The sequence below is a fragment of the Anoplolepis gracilipes genome, chromosome 1, assembly GCF_047496725.1.
Source record: "Anoplolepis gracilipes chromosome 1, ASM4749672v1, whole genome shotgun sequence".
In the NCBI taxonomy this organism is placed as follows: domain Eukaryota; kingdom Metazoa; phylum Arthropoda; class Insecta; order Hymenoptera; family Formicidae; genus Anoplolepis; species Anoplolepis gracilipes.
In genome coordinates, this window is record NC_132970.1 from 15,575,445 (window position 1) to 15,593,105 (window position 17,661).

Consider the following 17,661-nt stretch of genomic DNA (forward strand, 5'->3'; position numbering starts at 1 on the left):
ATATGAGAATAATTCAAGCATTAAGAAATGCCTATTACCTATTATGTACGCGAGAAGAAAATTGGTGCGCTTCCTTCTTTTGGTCCCGGTTCGGCTCTTCTCTTTCTTCGCGCGACCGAAGAAAGAGGAATTACGTCACACGCGAGAAAAAACGGCCGATTAAAATCTTCCTCGTGCACGACGAGAGACCCAGGGACGTGCCTCGTTTGGATAACAAGTGGATAAATATGCGTTACATGATCGTTTGTCCTGTTACACGCAAGGATTAATTAAAGTGAAAATAATCGTCGTGTTTGTGATTCACAGAGAAATGATCTAACAATGAGATGTAGCGAACAAAATTTAAATATCATTGTAAGGAGGGCAAAAGAAGGACAGAAAAGTTACAAAATTTTAAATGAAGCAGTGATTAAAAATTCTTATGCATTTTTAAAGATCTTAATCTGAATATCTTTCATTGAAAGAATTTTTTAAATAATAATGTGTATATTGACAGTTACAGGAGTGCTTGTAATAATTTCATTTCACTCAAAAAATTATTTTATTCTAAACGTAATAATTTACATTAACTTTTAGACATTTATTAATGCAATAATAAAATGAACACCGCGTGTTTATACTTCAATAATTTTGGTAAAAAAAATATTTAAATTAATAAGAACTTTAAGATTATAGAAGAATTTAACTATCGTTTTATTTAAATTTTTGCAATTACCCTTCTTTTATCTCCTTCTTTGCTTTAAAATTTTTTATACGAAAGAGCTGTTTATTCGATAAAATTAAAAAAAAAGTTTATTTTGATATCTTTAGTAGTTCTTTTAGAGAAAATAATGGAGTTAGTGAGAAAGTATATATAAAATTTAATATATTAAAAATTAAAAATATATGCACACATATAGATACTTATATAAATATAAATTCATCTAAAATTAGATGAATTTCTATTTACTCGAAATACGTAGTTCTCTTCATCATGTAGTAAAATTGATGATGTGTATTCAATAGGGTATCGCATATATCATACCGAGATACATGCGGCCCTGAAGAAGCACTTATCGTACACGTAGGTGAATGTCGGCAGAGAAATCATACCAGCAAGGACGATGTAGCGAGAGAAGGAACAGGGACAGGGAGACGCGGACCAGGCGGGAGAGAGAGATACATACAAACCACGCCCGGGCTCATCCCGACTTTCTAGAAACCGAAAACTGGATCGCGCGACTGCCAACATCTCGGGAGATCTCGAGAAACGTCAGTCTCCCCGAGTTGATTCACGTAACAGACGTCAGTCTTTTCGCTGACCGCACGCTCCCTTTTTCTCTCTTTCTCTCTCCTTCTTGCTCTTCTTATTTTTCTCCTCCTGTAACCGGCCGCCGTTTCCCGTGGACATTACTCACTCTCGGTGAAACTACATTCGAGAGAGAATGTAGATTTTTGAAACAAGTCTAATTAAAAGGCGACCGAGAAGCATTTGCGTTAGATAAGAATCAATCATCTAACCGACTATTTCTCGATTATTTTCGATTGTACATTATATTTCTCTGTCAAATTTAGCAATTATATTCTGAAATGAAGATTTCCTTAGAAAAGGGAGAACAAAATTTACGAGCAGTTTCAACGTTGATTCGATACATTAATTATAGTAATTGATAGCATGTTGGAAAGCAATATTGACCAGAATGTCTATTTCTTGAAACATGGAAAACACGTGAAATTCTCAGGGATTTTTTTGTATCTGAAAACTCAAGATATTCTCATGGAATTCTATTAGAATTTGGGGAATTTTTTAAATAATTTTCTTCTTGATAATTTTGTTCTTATATTGTAAACAGTCGGCAAATCAAGTGAATTACATATATATTTAAAATATAAATATATACCTTTATTTATGTTCAAAAGGTCTTAATCAAATATTAAATATACAGTAAAAATTTTTTATTATAATGTTCAATGATATGAAAATGTTATGCGAGTGATAAATGTTTATTTTACAAAAGCTATTTTTTCAATAAATTTGCAAATCTAACACTTAACTTAGTGGCTCTGTGTTTTTTCTTTCTATAAGTGAAAAGTATTAAAAAATACAATAAAAAACTTGTTTTAAAAAATTGCACTAAAAACTTAAAAAAATTTTTCTTTATTTGGAATTTTGAACAAAAATACCTGGAAAATCAGATATTTTTTACAAGATTTGAGTAGATACTCTGGCTTGATTCATTCGTTACAAAGTACAGTTTAAAACAAAAAAAAAAAAAAACAAAAAAAAGGAACCCAACGTATATTCCATTTCGCATTTCACCGAGTTTCCTCGGTCTTCCCGAATTTGATAGGGCGTCGCCCGAGGATGCGTCTGCTCGCGAAAGTTTCTCTCCGCACGGCGGAGAGTATTATTACACGAGCGAACGCACAAGGGAAAGTACATGTAAATCGAGCTTAATCGACCGGATCTCATGCCGGACGACACACGCTCTACTACTATCACTTTCTTCGGGACGCGCGAAAACGCGGCGCATTTTCTGCAGCGCGAAAAAATTGACAATCCGCGTCATGTACATACACATGTACACACTTTCGACTTCGTTCGCCGGTTAAGTCGCGCGTTAAGACATCCTTGTCGGCAAAGACGTCCATAATTAACGCTTTTCACCATTATTTAGTTGGACGAAGCGTTGGTTGGAAGCGTCTTTTTGCTCGAGCGTCCGCTCCTTTTACGCGTCACCGCTCTTTTTCCGCCTTGCCTACCCACTGACGACGCACGGAGTAGCGGAGTTTCTCTTTCGCCGGAGTGGACACAAATCGCGACGAGGAGCGGATTAGTTTCTGGTTCATAACTGGCTCGAGCACAAAACGATACACACAGGCGTAGCCGTCGTCGATCGATAAACGATCGTGATCTACGAGATCCAGACATGTTTACAGTTCTATAATAGGGGCCATTAAATTGCTGCATTTATTGCTTACATCTATGATTTAAAGGATTTTTCAAATCGTTTGTTTATGCGTATCGACAGTTTATATGTATGGAACATGTATCGGGAATAAGATGACTTATCCCTCTCTCTCTCTCTCTCTCTCTCTCTCTCTCTCTCTCTCTCTCTCTCTCTCTCTCTCTCGCTATAAATTTCTCGCAGTAAAGAATTTTTCTTTCTTTTTATAGTTTTTAATAAAATATATCACTTTTATAGTAACATTTTATTATTTATATATTTTAAATAATTTATATTAAAGAATATTTAAAGAACAATTTATGAAATGTAATTCCCTCTTTCTCTCTTTTCTCTAATAATTAAGATAATATTAATATTCATATTAATATTTATTAAACAATTAATATAGCGTATCGTTTCTTTTGTTGCATTAAATTCTACATAATTAATAACTCGTGATTTTATATTAGATTTAAATTTTTATTAAAATACATTTACACAATATTTTCTCTCTTTCTCAGAAAAATCATACGTAATCACAGTGAGATATGTCCGCGATTTGCAATAAAAGCCTTTCGTGTTTCTACGTTTAGCTCAATGGCACGTGGCGATTGCAGATAAAATATACTCGCCTTCCCGTCATGCGCAGATAGAGACATCAATGCTCACAAGAACGTGCGGTGATCTTGACGCAACTGCATTATTGTTAGCTGTTATAGTACACATATATAGCGATCTTCAAAGCGCATAATCAGTGAAAAATGTTCTATTTTTTTTATTTCGTTAATTTTTTTCTACTTAAATTAAACAATTCGAGCTGTTAATATTTAATAGGTAAATAACAGAAACAAACAGGAGCTAAAAATATACTTATTATGTCCTTGAAATCTATATGTAATCAGATATTTTAAATATTATAAGTTATTTCTGTTGTATTTATATTTTGAACTAATTAAACACACAAAACAGCAGTAGAAACTGTGGAACTGAAAATATGGATACTTATTATCTCTGTAATCTACGAAAAAAATTAGATGTTAGATTTTAAAAATTATTTTATTGATATAAACATCATATATAAATATAGATAATATAAGAATCAATAATATTCATCATCACACGTTTTAACGTTTTGTATTTTTTTTTCTTCGTTTCTTTAAAATACTTTTTTCTGTTTTCCGGAAAGATCTCTTCCAGATCTTATTTCCTCTGCCTTAGCGTGTTATCCATACGACATGTACACTAGATTCATGTATAACAAAATAAATTGAACAATTACTCGATATCTCTTTGTTACAGATATTGATTGGATTGTTACAGATATAGTTATTTCGTTACATATCACGGAAGAACTTGCGGAGAACTTTGTTCGCTGACGAGAAAATCTTGAATAGGATTAATTACGCGTATGATGGTGATCCATTAATAAAATTCTGTCAATTAGCGGGCGCTACAGAGTTCGAAGCACGTGCCGGAAAGAAATGGAGAAGCATTTAGAAAACGGAGAGATAGAATGCGCGCGCGAGAGAGAGAGAGAAAAAGAGAGAAAAAGACTCAATGATCCATAATACGTGCGATCGCAAAAATCTGATAGACATATCTTACGTATCTGGCAGGTGTTCCTGCTCCATCTATATTTTTATTTCAAGCCCTGACGTGTCTGACGTCAAATGGTAAAAATGCGAGCAGTTCGATTTGCCCGGGAGATCGATTTCTTCGGCTTCTAAAATCTTTGCCGATATAGCCTCGGGCCGAAGACACATTTATCACAACGCGATTGATGCCTTGATTTATCGAGTCCCGTTGCGTTCCCTCTCTTTGCCTTTCTCTCTTTTTCACTATCTCTCACCGCTTCTTTCGCGCCGCGATCGATAACGACGATGTCGATAGAGAAAGGAAAAAAAAAAGAGAGAGAAAGAGAGAGAGATCCTTTCACTAATGTTTTCAAATCGCGTCGTTTTCTAGCAGCCCTATAATGCTCTATTCTTCTCTCGGCTCACCATAATCTCTGATCTATCGCGAGCGGTAAGAAAGAAAGCCAATACACGCACACGCACACGATAGGTTTTTGATTTATGAAGCATAAGCGGTAAGGTTCGCTTGTCAACCGGCCGATGTTACGCGATACATATCTCTAATAATCGGTTGTGTCTATCTGACGATGCCATAGATTGGTATATTCAATTACTTTTGACTGACGTTTAAAATGTCGTAATCGGGCGTGACTTAAAATTTGTTTAACACCGTGTGTGTCTGCGTTGCTCAATTATTTTTCATTTCTTTGTCTTTTTGTGTTATCTTGTCAACTCTAAATTTTATTATTACTCAATCTCTTAACAAGTATTGTGTTTAAATTTATTATCATAATTAAATATATATATAAGACATATAAATAATATCTTGAGTATATAAATTTTATAATTTGTATTTTGTTAATAATAATTATTATCAAAGATCTACCATTTGGTAGATTATAGAATCTTAATTCTTCTTTGATATGGCAAAGCACATATACAACTTTACATATAGAAAGTATATTACATACGCGATTAATAATATTATTGCAATATAATTGGTACCAAATTACAAATATATAATAAACAAAATTATATTATTGCATTGTTACTAAAAATGTATTACATTTTGATATCTCGCTGACATATACATATACAGAATATCTCATAATTAGTAATAATAATTGAAAAAATAAGTAAAACTGTAAAATACATTTTTTTCATACAAAGTTTTATTTTCAACAGAAAATTGATAACATATTACACTTTTTTTAAATAAAATGTTTAACAATATTATATTTTACATTATCAGATTTATCTCGATAATGAATATTTACAGATATATAAAAAGATATTTATTTGATGAGCATTAGATTATCTTACGTTTTGATAGAATCTTAGTTTATTATTATTTTTATATTTATATAATTTTTTATATTTATGTATAATAGACAATAATTTTCTAGATATATAACAAAAACATTAAAAGTCATTTAAACTTAAAACGCGTAAATATGTTATTAATTTTGTAATTAATAAAATAATAATTTTGTGTACATTTTAAAATCAATTTCTTTCTTTATAAACAAAAATCTGATGTGAGCAAATTTTATTTTACATTTGCGATTTATTTTTTCATGTAAAATCATTATTTTCACGATTGTATCATCAACGTTACGCGCGCACGAGATATTCTGTATACATATTAAAATAAAAAGTATATAATGTATTATATATAAATTTTCAGAACTGTTTTAACGCTAATCAACGTACGATACGTTTCAGATTATTCCAAGCGAAGAGCAGGAGCAAGACCGAGAGACAGAGGCAGTGTGATGAGCGGATATCTCGGTAGCATTACCCTGCTCCCAACGTTGCTGCACGACCCGAAGTATCCTCCAGCCATGCGGGAGAAGGATTCGAGTCCGAGAAAGATGCCGGGCCACATAAGCCCAAAGCAAGCCAGCATTTATCCCCTGAGCGTCCGCGTGCCGGACGTCGAGGAGTTGCCGTACGACCTCAGTCACGGTCACGGTCGTGGCTTGTCGAGCCCGACGAATCAGCAACAGCCACATATGAGCCCTGCTGCCAGACCACCCCAGCCGCATCACCAGGACGATCTCGACTGCGAGCCGCTCGATCTCCGCGTCGATCACAAGAAGGAACGGCTCAGGGACGAGAATCAGAACGAGATCGAGGTGTTAAATCAGAACAGTCCGGGCGGCAGCCTGCCCTATCACACGGTGCTCTTCCCCCAGCATCATGCGGTACACCCACTGGTCCTGGAGGCGATGTACAGGTCGCATCATCACGGATCATCGGTACCCGATCTGCCAAAGATCCAGGTCAGAGCGCTGCCTACGATGGTACCTCTGCCGCCCAACAGATTCTCGTCGTCCACCACCTCCTCCCCTTCCTCCTCGCAACTGACAGCAAGAGCCATTAGTCCAATCGGTGGTCAGCATCAGCAGCAGCATCAACAACAGAGTCATACCGCGCAGCAGCAACAACAGCATCAGCAGCAGCATCAACAGCAGCAGCAGCAACCGCAACAACAAAGCTCGAGTCTGTCACCCTACTCGATTAGCATACAAGCCGGTCTCAAGCCCAAGGACAGATACTCGTGCAAATTCTGCGGCAAAGTCTTCCCGAGATCGGCGAATTTAACGAGACACCTCAGAACGCACACCGGCGAGCAGCCGTACAAGTGCAAGTACTGCGAGAGGAGTTTCAGCATCTCGAGTAATCTCCAGCGTCACGTTAGGAACATCCACAACAAGGAGAAACCCTTCAAGTGTCCGCTCTGCGAGAGATGTTTCGGCCAGCAGACCAATTTGGACCGGCATTTGAAGAAGCACGACGCGGATGGGCCTACGATACTGGACGAGGTCAGATCGAGGTACCACGGTCAGCTTCCTAGGGCCGATGATTCCTACTTTGAAGAGATCCGCAGTTTCATGGGAAAGATCACCTCGCAACGACAGGCCATACCGTACTTTCCCGGTCTGTTAGGCCACCCCACCGACGACTTTAGGAACGACAAGCAGCAACTCCAGCTGGAAGAGAAGCGGGGCGACTCGTCGTACTTTAGCGACCGGGACAATCTCAGCTCGAGGTCGAGCAGCACGGCTAGCAGGCCAGAAAGCGTCCAGGAAGAACAGAGAGACGCGAACTCACCGCCACTCTCACCCGGCAATAATACCTGAGTCTGGCACGCGACCAGATATAATCCGATTATCAACTGATAGTTCACAGAAGGTCTCATCGATTTGCGGTTTTGCAGTTCGAGAATTCAAGAATTCGAGCCGTTGGAATAAAAGTAAAAGTCTTGGAGAGGTTACACTCGCGATTACGCGAGATTCGCTTCTACCAAGAACCGCTCTCGCGGTGACTCTAGATTAATCCAAAACTACAGTACACGAAATAAATCTTCATCAAAATTCTTGCGAGCCAAGAGATATAAAGATGGAATTTGAAGACAAACAAAAGTGATCTATTCGTGAAGGTAAATCTTACTTAAAAAAATCGGCGATGAATCTTTTGCTCAAAATGGCGTCAGAATGACATCAGTCGAATCATTTTTCTATAACAAATTTTGATAATTAGGAATTTTACAATATATAAATGTATATTTTTTCGCCGAATATTACAAATGAAGAATTAAACGTAAATTAACAGTCTGCTAAGAGAAGAATTAGCATGTGGTGCCTTAAAGAAATATGTGCCTAACTTGTAGGACATATAGTCCTTGATCCTAAAGAATGCAGTCCACAATTGGATCGATATAAAAAACCTTAATATAATTAAGATTTAGATAAATGAGTAATTAAAATTATGCTAAATAATATCATAATATAAGTAATTTTAGACTTAAGCGCGTGCTTGAGCGATCCAGAAAGTCATAGAGAGATAGACAAAGTCGATGGTAATCCCTAGCAGAGCAGTTTGCAAAGATGAAAAAGATAAAACAAATATCTAATAAACTTCCAATTAGAAAGAAAAATATGAATATATTTTGATAAATTTAATCTTATAAATTACGTCTATTACGTCTGAAATTTTTTATGTGTATTCTAGTGATGTGAATATTTGTTACACAAAATTACATATATTTTTCAAGCAAGAAATTACACTTGACCTTAGAAATTCTTATAAAGTATCTCACTTGAATTTTTTACTTGTATATTCATATTTTCTTCTCTATATTTCTCAAGCTCAATATTAATTGTAAGCGTTTATTTGTCGTAATCTGTCAAATTGTAGAATCGTCCCAACGAAATGACATATCTAAGGTACCTACAATTCATTTACATTTGCAGGTCGCAATCTCTCTCCCACCTCTCTCTCTCTCTCTTTCAATTATTTATCAAGAATTACATTACACGAACTAATTGCTGTTTTATACAAATCAACATAATATAATCTTATTATTAATCTTGCATTGATATCGGGAAAAAATGTAAATTACGTCAGCTTATTCGGTCAGTATTATTCGCAAATGGTAAGAGAATCCCGAAGGAAAAAAGAACAACATTGTTCTTAATCCACGTTAAACCACGCCCGTTAAATTACAACGGCATAATGCATGTCTAATTTGCAAAGAAGAAAGGATAGCGCGGGAAAAAAGCGCCGGCGCTGTAATTAAGGCCGCTTGCAATCCTTTCGATCGTCCCTACACTTTTCCCTTTCACGATGCATTCCTTTCGCGCGACGAGATTTTGTAACTTCAAAGCTAATCCGTTTTCGAGTACTTCGTAATACGACGATTTTATTCGTCCGAAATAAGTCGGTGCGTGCAAATCTATAAATGATGTAGTTGCTTTTGCAAGAGTTAATAGATGTACAATGGATTTAAAAGATTTTACAATAGCATAAAAATTATTTGACAACAGGCTTTTTACGAGCATATTATTAGAATACAATTTAACGGTTTAACGTTAATTCGAGGAAAAGTCTATAAGACTGTAAAAAGCATCGTTCGATTTTACAACTTGAAAGTAAATTTTAGTATTCGAGTAATTCGAAACGTAAACCGCGGATCGCGAATCATCAGGTTTGATAATTTTGCCGAGAAAGTCGACAATAAAATAGCAATTAAAACTCAACGAGCGGATCTCTTGTCGATCGATCGACCGCGAGGTAGGAAAACAGAATCGTATGGAAGAACATGAAAAGTTTGTCCTACTCTGCGCATCTCGGATCATTAAGTTTTCAATCGATGACATATCGCAAATATATCGCCACGAAATAAAACCCAGAGTAGTTTTTTTCGATCGTGTTGCAATATTTCGAATGATACGATTTCATTAAAAAAAAAAAAAAAAAAAAAAAAAAAACGTCAATGAACCATCCATAAATACACACATTATACGCTTATTTAACACAGTTAAAATTTGTAAAATTATAATTACGTATACTTTTTCTGATTGACATTTTTCGCGCAGCACCTGAAGATCAATCGCAAATCATATCCTGGAAAGAGAACTGTTTCTCTCCGTCTCTTGAAATAAAGTCGTGTTAAAAGAAGAAGTCGCGATATTACATTTCTCACGATATGTAATTATCCCGCTGGGACACACCCAGAGAGGAGAATTAATTACTGCTAAATAATGATGCGCGCGCGAGATTGTCCGCGAGATCTAAATCGCAGGTTTAACAAATTTCATGATACTCGAGATCGTAATCGGTATCCCGTCTCGCGGACTCATGTGGTCTTTTGAATTAATCCTGTCGCTCGGAAATTAAAATAAAGAGATTTATCGATATTAGTTTTCGCATTATTTACGCGCGCGTTTCTCCCTCACTGTACGAAATTAATATTCTAGAAGAAAGTATACATGAGAGAATATATATCGGGCACGTAATATCCGATCGCATTCTTTTTTGCTCGCGCTTATTTAGCGGAATATACAGCATACGGGGTTCCGTTCGGTGGATGTGTATAAAGCTCCGTTTCTAGACAACGTGTCCGGAAATGATATCCGTGCAAAAACTAAAAACGAATAGGTAATATCACTCCAACGAACGGTGCGAAATCTCACGAGGTTTCCCATCGAATCCTGTTCGCGGCGAAGAAAGGTGTCTCGATCGAAACCGACGCGGGGAATCTGTAGCGTGGAAAAACCGCGTGCTTCCTGCCGACGATGATCGGCAAGAAGAAGAGACGAGTATAAAATGAGCGGAGTACTTGGTGAACGGGTAATCCCCACGCGGATCATGATATATCCCTCCCCGTTTCCTGCGGACGATCGTTGAAGACTGTACCTTTAACGCGAAACGATGTAATCGTCTTCCGCTCCTTAAGTCAGGCGCAAATTTATCGGCACTTTCTAGCAAAACGTACGTTCTAGCATTGCAGGTGCAAATTCCCTTGAAGGGATCTATTGACCCTAAAATTAACCCGAACAACTCGACTCGCAGTAGCAAGAGCGTGTAATGCAAAGGGTCAAGGGCGCGAGGCAGAGTTAAAGAGAGTCAGGGGAAATGATTATCTATCTCGCGTGTGCGAGAAGCTTTGCATGTGCAAGAGTCTCGTGCAGATCCCAGAATCTCACGTGCACTGGGATCTCATATGTTTGAGGATATATTCTCGCGTGTCCAAAGTAACGTGTAGAGAGAGTCGTAGGCAAGATCTTTCTTGTGTGCAGATATTTTATGCTTCAGGACTTCATATACATATACATATATATATAATAGACTTGCCATCGCATACGCGAGGATCTTGCTGTGGAGAATTGATACAGGCGTATGCACAAGCTCCGCTAAATTATAATGCTAAATTAGAAGGCTCGTGGCTTAAGTAGCAATGGATGGATGTATTCAGACGCCTTAGGGTCATCGTCGAGCAGTGTTTCTTATTAATTGCATGTGCTCACATCTCGGTCATTTTATTTATTTATTTTTTTTCGTATTCTGATATTGATCTATTGACGCTATTTTTTCTTCTATATCTTCTTTCGTTTTCTCTCTTCGCATGATATGAAAAAAAGGATATAAACATGCTTATTTCTATATTTGATACGCTTGTAGTCGGTCTAAATGACTGTAGTTAGTCTTTCCGTGTCACTACAAACATCATATCTTTTCAGTTATATTATGCAAGAAGAACATGCAAATATGAAGGATATATTTTCTTAGAAAATGTTAGGTTTCTAAACTTATGAAACGGTCGATTAAAAAAATATAATTTAAAAGATGAACATATATATATATATATATATATATATATATATATATGAATTAGAACATAATTCAAAAACAGAGGAATTGAGCGAAAAATTGGATAAGGAATTTTTACATTCTCGAATGTAAATACTTAGTAATAATTTGTAAAATTTTTCAAGTAATATAAAACCAATAAGTAAAATTTATATTAATGTTATCTGATATTAATGTTTTGTTATAAAAATTGTACATAATTTGAAAAAAATATTTGTTGTTATTTACATATTACATAATTTTATTAGTACTTTATAAAATTGTTTATTTCAAATATTGATATTGTTATGATATTTATTTTATCTATTTTTATTTTTCAAATTTGACAACGTCAATTTATATTTTTATTTTCTTATATGGAACTTTTGCTCTTTAAATATTTATATTAACAAAAATGAGGAACTACTTTAAAAAAAACGAAACAACTTATTAATTAACAATTGATTGAAAACATTCTTACTATTTAAAGAAACATAATAATTAAAAGAGTTTTATTATATCGCTCTTTCTTCTGTCTTTTTCCTTTTTCTTTCTAAATCTTTCTTTTTCTAAATCTTTTATTTTTATTAATATTATTAAATTTATAAAAAAGCGATATAATAAAGTTAATCTTATTAATTATTATGTTTCTTTAAATTATTGTAATATTTTATGTTAATTGTTAATTAATTATATTACATATACATGCAAAAATATATTTCGATGGAAATGACCGGAGCGCGCCTATATTTATATTATTAATTAAATTTACAGTGTTTATTCTTCAGTTAAAAAAAGATCTACTTATTTATATTTGACATTATCTTTGCGAATTCTTTCTTGCGAATAAAATGCGCTGTTTAATTCATTATAGAAATAATACTTTTTATCTTTTACTTTTTAGTTATGGCAATTATATGTATCAAATGGAAATCGTTTGTCAAATAATAATTATATTAAAAAATTCTTGAGTTTAAAAAAGAAGAATAATTTATAAATGGATTTGTTTTTATATTTTTAATTGTTCTTAGAAACTTGTTTTATTAATTTAAATTTTATCTAGATGAAATGATTTATATATTATTTTATTTATTTAAATTTAAAACACCTTTATCTTACCTAAAATATCATCTTTATCTTATCTAAAAAAAACCATATTTATCTTATCTAAAATACATGTATATTTTTTGAATCTTATTTATCTTATCTTAATATTTAGATGATTTAAACGGGACACTGCTTACGATCATTTCCGGTGGAAATTGCGCGTTTTCTCTCGTGTGTATCTCGACTATTGAAGCCGTAGAATAGCATATTTACAGTTGCAGGAATTATACTTTCGTTGCTGAAATAATCTCGCGACACGCGATACTACTATTACTAGCGTGCTCGGTTTTCTCAGACTTCTCTATGAAACGTCGAGTTGAAAATCCCGACCGTGGCGAGTCTTAAAAACAGGCTGATCGCTTCCCGACTCCAGTCCGGCTTCGGGCGCGAGTTTATTATCGCGCTTTCTAGATATCTCGCCGACACCATCGAGGCGGAAAACAAATAGCGCAAATCGGCTTTGTAACTGAAAGTGTTATCTTTTGAATGAGTTCAATTAATTACCAATCTCAATTCAATTATATTCAATTAATTACGCATCCGTTAAATCAGAAATAATGTCATTAGATCATAGAGATAAGAAAAAGTGATATAGATGATAACACGGAAGTTGATTACATTGTCCGAGTGAAAAAATTTATAATCTAATAAAAATCCAATTAAATATTTTAAAAGAATCATGGATTCCAATTGGAAACTCTATAAAGGTTCAGATCGAATGTGTGATGTTAAAAAATGTGATTCTAAGGGAGAAATCTAAGCGAAATATTTGTTTTCAGCAGATCTTATTTCCCTAATATTTTCGTAAAATGCTTTTTCAATTTCTATTTCACAATTAAAAGCAGAATAATATTTAAAACACTTTACTTAGATAGAAATTTAAAATGGCCTTTGGTTTTTGGTTCCTACCTTTGGTTGATATTTAATTTTTGTTGTAGATTTAATAAAATAAAAAAATTAGTTAAATAATTTAAATCCTTTATAAAAATAGAGATTTGAAGATAAGTAGTTATTTGCAAATTTTTATGTAGTCTATGAAATTTAAAGAAATTTAAAGAAATTCTAAGGAATACTATATTTAATATATTTTTTAGTCTATTGGGAGAATTTAATCGCTGGTATATAAAAATAATTTTATTTACTTTTTAATTCCACATAAAAATATTTTATTTAATTTTATCTGCTAAAAAAGATAAAATTCTGTTTTTGTCTTTTTTTCAATTTTAGATAAAAAATCTGTATTTAAAATAACAAGGTTTTTAATTGAAATAATAGTACAATATATCTATTTGGAATAAATTTGGATATTTTAATCAGAATCTATGCTGTATCTGAAAAAAATCTTGGAAAATTGCTATGAGTGACAATGGAAATGCGTGACAATTAACTCAAGCATTAAGTAAAATAGTAATATATCGAGCACTATTTCCGCATTCGTTTTTTATTACAACTCGATGACCGTTGTAAATAGGCTTGGATTAATTTAAAGGCAATATCTTTCGATTATGACAGTACAATCTCTCTTATGAGTTGTCCGCGGGTGCGCTCGCCGTGAAACGATTAAATCGTTCCTTCCGGTACGATATTGACTGCAAATTTATTGACGCTTTCTAAAATCGCGCGGAGATGGTTACGCAGGTGCAAGTCCGACCTTGATTAACTTGATCAGTGATTCGTAACAAGGGGCTGTCGAGGTACACGAGGATGACGTGAGCTACGAGTAGCTCAAGGTGGAGAGTTTGTTGTGCGTTTTCCAAGCACACTTTCCAGGATGCAAACGCACGGAAAGATAGATTCTAGCCTTGCGATAGAGCTGACAATGACTCGTAAATCGCAACATTTTAACGGAACTTTGGCTTCCCCAAAGCGATTTACTTTTGTGCCGGCTTCTACAGAGAGAGAAAGAGAGAGAGAGAGAGAGAGAGAGAGAGAGAGAGGAGGGGAGCAGGACGAGGAAGAAATAATATGTACCTATTTGAGTGTATAACTATTCAAGACATTCATTAAAATTTAATGAACGTCTCGAATAGTTATATACTTGAAACGGAAAAAAGATCGAGATACCGCCGCGGCAAATTTAAACGGTGGATCGAAATTATTGCGCTTTCTAAGCGATAATGTCTAATACGCAACGCAGATGCTTTCGAGATAAGAGCAAACGAGTCTTGTTTTGCTGTTGATTTTTTTAATAAAGGTCAAGAAACTTGTATCGCTATCGATAATTTGTGTAACGTGTCGATGATTATATTTTTTACAACAAAAGAGACGCAGAGTTATACTGTATAGAGAAATCTCACATATTCTCATAAATATATATATATATATATATATATATATATATATATATATATATATTCTTTTTTTTTAAATTAATTTCGCGTCTCGTACGCTGTCTCTCTGAAAAATCTTCTCCACTCGTGCCTTGTCGTCGAATTCTTCATTTTACTCTCATTATTGCCGTTTCGTAACGCGGCCTTGCGCGGTGACTAAGCTCGCACGATGCAGATCTCGGATGAAGTCCTGGCGGATTCTGTTTTTCTCTTTCACACGCGCCCGCGATCGCAGCCACGGATGGCCTCGGACCTCTCTTGCGTTACACTTTTGCCACGCCCCGATCGAACGGGTAAGCTCATCGCGAAAGTGAAACGCAATAAAGGAGCCACGAGAGTCGAGCGAGAGTCTCGACAGTCAAGCGCGAAGGCGGAAGAGAGAAAGAGAGAGAGAGAGAGAGAGAGAGGAAGGTAGATCGACGCCTGAGAGAGAAAGAGAGAGAAATGTAAGATCCCATCGATCAGAAATCTCGAGGCCTGGAAATCAGTTTCCTCGCAGCATCCCGCGTAGAGAGATACGCTCTTAATTCCAATTTCCTTTTGAATTACGCGTGCGTCTTAATCGACATTGATGCGAAAAATACAAATAGTCATCTTTTAATGAAACGAAATTCTTTAGCGATTAACTTTCTTGACCATTAATTATAGTACAAAATACATATATATTTTTATCGAAAATATTTATACATTTATATCTGGAAAATGTTATTGTTAAATTTTTAAGCGGATTACCCTGACATTTAGAAACAAAATGTATACTTTAATAACAAAACCTAGATAACTCTACTTCGCAAATAAATTTGAAAAATTTTTTGCGAATCTTTCCCAAAATGCTCTGCTCAGCACACGCGAGCCTTATGTTACCTTTCGATCGCGAATCATATATTCTGACAACATACATATAAATAAGTGCGTATATTTTATAATAACGAGACAATAGACAAACAATAAAAGAATAACATTGTGCCTATAACTCGTATATAAATAAACGTTAGAATTCGTGCTAGGCTCAATCTTAGGCAAAAAAAGTCCAGTAAGATTAATGAAATTGAAATGTTGTTGAGTGCCTTAAAATTTCTTATACAAGATTACATACTTTGCACCACGTGATCGCGTATCTCGTGTATACTGTCGACATTATTTGCACTCACGTGTCACAGAGTTTCATTAGAGAATCGTTTATTTTTGCTCGAACGTTTCCAGATGTTATTTCGACAGCGAAATAATTACTTGAAAAACCACAAGTTTTTTAAGTAGATTTTATGTAAGATAATAAAAAGAATGAGAGAGAGAGAGAAAGAGAGAGAGAGAGAAAATTTCGCGATACGTGGACCAAAGTCAGCTAATCTCACAATTGCATGCCATCTCGGAGAACTGTAACATCTCATGTCGTTTAACTTAAGTCCGGTTTAGATCTTTACTTTAGTTGCGTGTGATTCGAGAGTCTGACTTGTATGTCGTAATCACACTATATACTGCGATCTCGATCTTCGTCGCTACGTCGAATTCTAATGGAACCGTCGATCCGATTTCGTTCAAGTGTTCGTACCCCACTCTCTTCTGTAATTATATATATAGTCAACGCGCATGCGAAATAAAATGCGTAATAAAAAGAAATTTGTGTAAAGAACTCTTTAATTTTTATATCAGATATATAAATACAAAAACGCATATATATATATATATATATATATATTTATATATATATATACATACAAATAATATATACAAATATAAATATATAAATCGTAGTACCACGATTGTGATTTGACCGAGGTTACCGTATTATATTTACTAATTAGCCGTGTGCTGAGAAAGCTGTAAAGCGCTCGTTACCTTTAGAACAAGTAGTCCTTAAGAGATACATAAAATTCTACACGCATACATACTTACATACATACATGCATACATATTACACACCGGTTTTCATAAGCTCAGTTTATTCCCAGAGATTCTTCTTATGTTTATAGTTAAATATTAAAGAGCGAGTAGAAAAAGAAACGCCAAGCACTTAAAAAAATCTAAACACGCGCGATTGTAGTATTGTTTAATATTGTTATAAAAAGAAGAAAAAAAGATATTATTTTTTTTAATAAATACATTTTTCCATGAGTCATTTAAAGAAATTCCTCGTTTTGTGAAAAGTTTGGTTTAATTTCAAGTCCTTTAAAATAAACTTAATTATAAATGTTTCAATTATTTGCACTTTAATTAACATTTTAAGATTTAATGTCCTTAAAGACGAAAAAATTATGACATTATTTGAATAATAATTGATTGAAATATCCTTCTTTGACAGAGAAGTTATTATGTGCATAATTCGAGCTATATTCGCATCGCTGATTGCTTTTCGAAATAATCCATTAAATTGTTGGATCCTTTCCATGTGGAGGACATGGTTGGCTCATCGAACGGGACGATCGAATAAAGATGATGTCCGTGAACAATCCTATAATTGTTCGTCACTCCTATTCTCCATATGACATTTATAACTACGTAGTCACGCCTTTGTAGCACGATTATACGACTGTATATATGTCAATATGTAATATTTGATGCAAAAAATATACATTATATGTAATGATT

The 17,661-nt window shown here is 34.5% G+C and overlaps 1 protein-coding gene across 1 annotated transcript in view; it reads left to right on the plus strand.

The window, feature by feature from the left end:
• The window catches only part of LOC140669674 (uncharacterized), a 30,712-nt gene extending 19,040 nt beyond the window's left edge, over positions 1-11,672 (plus strand). The window contains exon 2 of the mRNA XM_072899710.1: positions 6,227-11,672. Within this exon, the coding sequence (XP_072755811.1) occupies positions 6,277-7,647 (1,371 nt within the window). The 5' untranslated portion in view covers positions 6,227-6,276 and the 3' untranslated portion in view covers positions 7,648-11,672. The remainder of the gene's footprint in view (positions 1-6,226) is intronic.
• Positions 11,673-17,661: the final 5,989 nt, after the last annotated feature.